General features: G+C 55.5%; 3 protein-coding genes across 3 annotated transcripts; 1 reads left to right on the top strand and 2 right to left on the bottom strand.

Annotated features, from left to right (window-relative positions):
- Window positions 1-70: 70 nt before the first annotated feature.
- VDAG_01683 (uncharacterized protein) lies at window positions 71-1,661 on the bottom strand (the record flags this gene model as incomplete). The annotated part of the gene is made up of 2 exons (XM_009657712.1): window positions 71-1,291; window positions 1,356-1,661. 2 exons carry the CDS (start codon window positions 1,659-1,661, stop codon window positions 71-73), a joined length of 1,527 nt encoding a protein of 508 aa, XP_009656007.1.
- Window positions 1,662-2,484: 823 nt separating this feature from the next.
- Window positions 2,485-4,244, top strand: VDAG_01684 (maltose permease MAL31; the record flags this gene model as incomplete). Its single annotated transcript, XM_009657713.1, has 3 exons — window positions 2,485-2,792; window positions 2,860-3,064; window positions 3,132-4,244. 3 exons carry the CDS (start codon window positions 2,485-2,487, stop codon window positions 4,242-4,244), a joined length of 1,626 nt encoding a protein of 541 aa, XP_009656008.1.
- Window positions 4,245-4,741: 497 nt separating this feature from the next.
- Window positions 4,742-6,097, bottom strand: VDAG_01685 (histidyl-tRNA synthetase; the record flags this gene model as incomplete). Its single annotated transcript, XM_009657714.1, has 2 exons — window positions 4,742-5,968; window positions 6,038-6,097. 2 exons carry the CDS (start codon window positions 6,095-6,097, stop codon window positions 4,742-4,744), a joined length of 1,287 nt encoding a protein of 428 aa, XP_009656009.1.
- Window positions 6,098-6,144: the final 47 nt, after the last annotated feature.

The raw sequence follows: 6,144 nt of genomic DNA on the forward strand, positions 1-6,144 counted from the left end.
CTTGATCGGATCGATCTAGTACAGTTGACTTCAACCACGGCAAACCAATTCATCCAAGGTCTGAGAATTCTCAATTGGCATTCCAAACATCGGCGCCGAAGGCCTTCATCACCTCGGCAATGTTATCCGGGGCTGACCCGGCCTCCACAGCCCCTCGCAAGTCCTTGTTCGTTGTTTGAATGATGATCCTCTTATACGACGTCAGCGCAGGCGTACCGTTATCAGTCACCTCCAGAACCAGATGTAGTAGCTGGCCCCGAGCCACGGGGCTCCCCGTGGTGAACCTGTCAAAGCAGCACTGTTCCGGCGGCGGTATGCGCACCTTGACGCGTCTCGCATCGGGCTCCAGGTTCTCAATCTCGAGATTCGAGACCTCGAACCGCACCAGCCATTGCGTGGCCGTCGGCTCTTTGTACTGCCACCATTTGAACGACAGGCTGTCGCCGTCTGGGTCATAAGAGCTACTCGCATCAAACACGATGTCCTCGCCAGCCTCAATCTCGAGCTCCAGAGCTTCATGGCCCCACAAGTCATTAACGCAGAGAACGGGGTGGTGGTTGGCGGCCTCGAAGTCAGCATTCAGAGACCACTGGATCCGCGAGGCGAAATCGTTTTGAAACGTGTCCCTCCACCGCCAGATCGTCGCCTGGTTTGAGGTGTACGTCTTGCCGTCGGCTCCCACCACGGCGTCCGCCGTGTCGCTGTAGTGTCTGCCAGCCAGGCCCTTGCCGCTGAGATCTGTCAGGGCGTAGCGGCCGCCCCAGGAGCCGTACTCGGGGTGTTCTCTGACGCCCAGTCCGTTTTGGATGAGATACAGGAAGGTTGGTGTGTCGCCCTCGGGGATGAAGATGTAGTCCGGGTACGTCGAGCCGAGGGGCCCGACCTGGATATTCTTCTCGATCCAAGATTTCGTCATCTTGGAGAAATCGGGCCCGCCGTGATCAAAACCGTAATATCGGTCGCCCGCGATGCCTGTCCATGCTGCGAGGCCATATTGGTTCCACGCATGGACGGAGGAGATGTAGAAGATGTCGGAAAATTCGGCGCGAATCCACGCCGAGGTGTCATCCTGGTCCGAGATTGTGTAGACCCTGAGCTTGGCGCGCAACGATGCCGCCTGGTCGGCGGGATATTTCTTCTTGATCGTGAGGAGGACCTGTGCGAGGACATTTGTGCCACCCCATACGAGCACCCATAGTGGTCTGTCGGAGGAGGCTTCAATCCTGTCCAGAAGCAGTTGGTGGCCGTCCGTGAGTGGTTTGTCTGTCCCGACACCCTCAAAGCCGTATACCTGAAGGCGCATCCAGATCAGTCTTTCATGCAAGTGACTGAAGAGGAAGAGGGGACCAACATACTGGAGGGCCTGACTTGACCAAGCTGCGTAGTTTTTCTGCGCTCGGGTATGGGTGGTCGGGGTGTGTGTGATTATTCAGGTTGTCGACTACGCCGGCGTAGCCGTCAATGATCTTGTGCATGTCTTGAGGGCAGACCTTCGTCTTCATCCATGTTGACGTCACAGCAACAATGCCCTCAATGTCAAATTGATTGGAGTAGAGAAGGAACCGCACGAGCGACTCTGCATCGTCAGGTTCATTGGAGATGTCGGACAGCACGAAGACGCGCGGCGTCTCGAGAAACGACTGAAGGCTCGAGGTACTCATGGCAAGATTCCTACCGACGGGCTTTGAGCTTGAAAGGGCGTTGTGGCGCGTTGGTCCAGCTCGGCTCTCGGGTCAATGGCGTTTATGAAAGAAACATCTTCAAGACAACGCAGTCTGAGGAAGAAGAACCGAACTGAACTGCTGTCAATGCTGACGAGAAGGGCAATCAGAGGCACCATCACCGGTTCGGACTTGGACAACACCCAGATGCCAACTTAAGCCTGATTCGGAATTGTTAAGCGCACCGCGAAGAGCCGGAAGCCGTACTCGTTCACTGCCCATCATGGGATTCTCCGTCGTTTCTCCAGTTCTCTCCACATGCAACCCCGAGGGGCCCCACCATCTGTACTCCAGGTTTACGGCTGGTCCTTCGCATGATGCCTGGATCTGCTGGGTCACCACGTGGCGTTCTGCAGTCCCGAGCTGGCTCCCGATCAGGAAGTGCGAAGCACGATGGCATGATGGGTTGTTGGTATGTTGACCTGGTACCATGACTCGCCGCCAGACGGTTCACTGCGAAAAGTCAGGTACCCAAGCTTGCCAAGGTAGCGTGAGAAGCCTGCTCAAGATCTCGACTACTCCAAGCCGATCCTGGAGCATTTTACCCCAGTCCTGATTCCCCAGACCGAGCAAGGCACGCTAGAACGACCGAGTCATTGTTTCCGAACCATGGCCGACTGGCGAGCCCTTCGCCGAGCCAGGTCACATATAAGCCCATCGCCTCCACCTCACTGCGATGGCATTTTGAACCTTGGAGCTCATCATCACCGACAAATGTTCAGCCGACTCTATCGTTGCTCAAGAAACCAAGCAGGCAGGCGTCATGGAGCTCGACAAGAAGAACAACCCCGATATGGTGGCTGACGACGAGGTGACGGACCAGCTCGCCCGCCTTGCCAACCAGGACGAACACGACATCGGCAAGCGAGAATCCTTCAGGCGTTTCCCCAAGTCCTGCCTGTGGTGTCTGTACGCAGTCTTTCTCGTGCTCCTTGGCAGCTTCGAGAACCAGGCCGCCGGCGTCATCCTCGGCATACCGAAATTCCGCGAGGACTTTGGCCATCATTTTAATGACGAGCATGTCATCGATGCCTCGTGGCAAGCTGCGTTCAACGGTGCTCCCATCGCTACGTGAGTTCTTTCCGGTCCCCGGGAAAGCCTTGATGTTTCAGAATCTGACTTGATACCCGGTTACCAGGGCCGTCATGGGTGCTCTGGGAGGTGGACAGCTTGCAGACTGGATCGGCCGTAAGAAGGTCATCATGATGGCACTTGTCATTGCTTACGGTGCCATCACGATGGAGCTTTTGGCTACGAGTCCTGCCTTGTTCTTGGGGGGCAAGCTGCTCAATGGCTTCTCCATCGGCGCCATCCAGGGAATTACAGTGACCTACATTGGCGAGGTTCGTTCATGGGCCAAGACTTGTGCACATCTGGAAACATGATACTGACCAAAGCCCGTCTTTTCAGGTCACCCCTCTTGCGCTGCGCGGCATATTCACCTGCCTGTCTGCGCTGTCATACACAATCGGACCCCTCATCGTCGCCCTCATCGTGAACGAGACGGGGGACCTCCCCAACCGATGGGCCTACCGCGCCGTCTTCGTCGCACAATACGGCTTTGCTGCCATAGCAACCCTCTTTGTGGCTTTCATGCCAGAATCGCCCTGGTGGCTGGCTTCCAAGGACCGTGACGAGGCGGCCCTCAAATCCCTGAATAACCTCGGCCACCGTGGAGACGAGGGTCAGAAGCGTCTTGCCGCCATCAAGCACACCCTGGCGCAGGTCAGCTCCGAGACTGCAGGCGCTACGTATATCGAGTGCTTTCGCAAGTCCAACCTTCGCCGCACCATCGTCTCGATTGCTCCCCTCTGCATTCAGTCCCTTAGCGGCGTGATGTTCGCCGCCGGATACAGCACCTACTACATGCAGCGAGCCGGGTACAGCACTGCTATGAGCTTCAAACTCCAGATCACCCAACAAGTCTTGTCGACCATCGGCAACGTCATTTCATGGTGGCTGATCGATCGCGTCGGTCGCCGCAGCCTCACCTTCTGGGGCCTCTTTGTCCTGACCATCATTCTCTTCGCCACGGGAAGCCTGGCCATCTTCGCCGACCGTGAGCCCGGCGGACCTGAGGCTCGTGCCACGGTTGCTTTCATTCTGATCTACTGCTGGTGGTACAACGCCACTATCGGCGCCACGGCCTACACCGTCCTTTGCGAAGTGTCCACTTCGCGCCTCCGCATCAAGACCATTGCCATCGGCCTCGCGGCACAGAACAGCTTGAACGTCATGTTCTCGTTTGTGCTTCCGTACCTCTTCAATCCGGATCATTTGAATCTGGGAGCGAAGATCAGCTACATCTTTGGAGTGCTGGCCATCATCTCTCTTGTCTTCTTGTGGTTCTACCACCCCGAGACGGCCGGAAGGACGTATGAGGAGCTGGACGAGATGTTTATGAAGAAGGTCCCCGCTCGGAAGTTCAAGTCATATCAGCCTGACACTGCGGCCATGGGTGAGGTCGTCAAGGCTGCATTTGAGAAAGAGGAGCTACAGGGCGAGGTTACTCACCGTGCTTGAGAAATGCGATCAAGGGAGGCGTCTTGAAGGCAACGTGGAGGAAGTATCTCAACAATCTTGCCGAGTAGAAATAATTCATGAGATTTCACATCCCATAAAGTTGAGACGGGTTGCTACAATTATGATTTGCGATATACATGAGGATACACACTCCAAAGCATATCGCGGTATCAACTCTGCAATGTTACTGGCCTTGTATCAGGAGGTACCTGTGGACCCTTGGAGCAGGGGGCTCGAGAGTTGATCTAGGGGGTTGAGACCACGAAGGCGCGTATATGGGGTTGAGTAGGGCCCGGTTCCAGGTTTAATCCCTTCACATACCTAACAACTGACTGTAAATACCGACTACGGAGGACCTTTGCTTCGTTCGTGATGTCGTTTTTCTTGCGCTCTTCATTTTCAATACAGGCCACAACAGGCAAGCACTCAACACCGACGGTCCGTACACCTCGGTCTATTCAAACGCTTGCTACCAGAACTAATGAAACCCCAAATCTTCATGATCCCTCTACGCTCAACGCCAGCAATGCTCTCACTGCGTCGACCACATCCTGTCTGGCAACTAGCTGTCCTTTATCTTTCTGTGCAGAATTTCTGTCCCCGACGTGAAGTTGCTTGACACGAACCTGTCCCGCATCTAGCTCCTCCTGACCAAGTATGACAGCGACGGGCGCGCCCTCTGAGGCACTGAATTGCTGTTGCGGTTTGGGTCTGACTTTGGCAGTGAACTCGGCACGGATGCCTGCATCCCAGAGCTGTCGGGCCACCTCCATGCGCTCGACCAAAAGGCCTTCGAAGTCCTTGCCCCCAAAGGCCATGACATAGACATCAGCCTCGCGGCCCAGCTCGGAGGCTTTCTTGTTCTTGCGTCGCTCAGCCAAGAGGGTGAAGATCCGATCAATTCCAAATGATATACCTACGCAAGGCACGGGACGTCGACCGTACATCCCTACCAGGTTATCATAGGGACCTCCGGCAGCAATGCTTCCGACCTGAGTGGACTGGCCATCAATACGGTCAGGGACGATTTCGTAGATCAGCCCCGTGTAGTAATCCAGACCCCTTGCTAGCGATAGGTCGAACGAAACCTTGGAACCTACGCCCATGGCTTCTATGTAAGTGGCAAGCAGTTTGAGGTCGGCCACACCTTCTTTCACATTCTGATTCATGATCAGGTTGGCGTCTGCCTCCAGACTGGACAGCATCTCGCGCATGGTGCCACTGCGCTGCACGTAAAGGCCCACGTGCTCGGCGGCCTCTTCGGAAAGGCCCTTCTCGACCATCTCTTTCTTCACTTCGTCCCATGACATCTTGTCCAGTTTATCAACAGCGGAGCTAATCGGGCGAATCTTATCATCTGGCACTCCGGCCACCGCGAACAAGCCGTCCAAGATGTTCCGGTGGTTCATTTTGATAGTGATGCCCATATCAAACGCCTCAAAAACCTCGGCAATGATGCGCAGGATCTCAGCGTCGGGGATCATGGGATCGTAGATGCCCGCAATGTCGAAATCGCACTGATAGAACTCGCGAAGGCGCCCGCGGGAGACGGCAGGCTGGTCACGGCGATACACTTTGGCGATCTGGTACCGCTTGATGTGCTGAACGTCACTGCGCATGGCGAGCCAACGTGCGAAGGGAACGGTGAGATCATATCGCAGGGAGCAGGCTTCGCCGCCCTGGTCCTCGAGGTTGTAGATCAGCCGCGAGTCCTCGCCGTATTTCTCGGACAAAATATTCTAAAGTTCATTGACGGACGTGTCCAAGGGTACTCCACCGTGGCGTTCAAGCACGTCGCTGATTGTCTGGCTGATATATGTGTCAGTAAATGGAATGGATCGCGAGATCTTCATGGTGACACGTACAAAATGCGATTACGCAGTAACAGATCCTGGACGAC

This window comes from Verticillium dahliae, genomic scaffold, assembly GCF_000150675.1.
Source record: "Verticillium dahliae VdLs.17 supercont1.3 genomic scaffold, whole genome shotgun sequence".
Taxonomy (NCBI): domain Eukaryota; kingdom Fungi; phylum Ascomycota; class Sordariomycetes; order Glomerellales; family Plectosphaerellaceae; genus Verticillium; species Verticillium dahliae.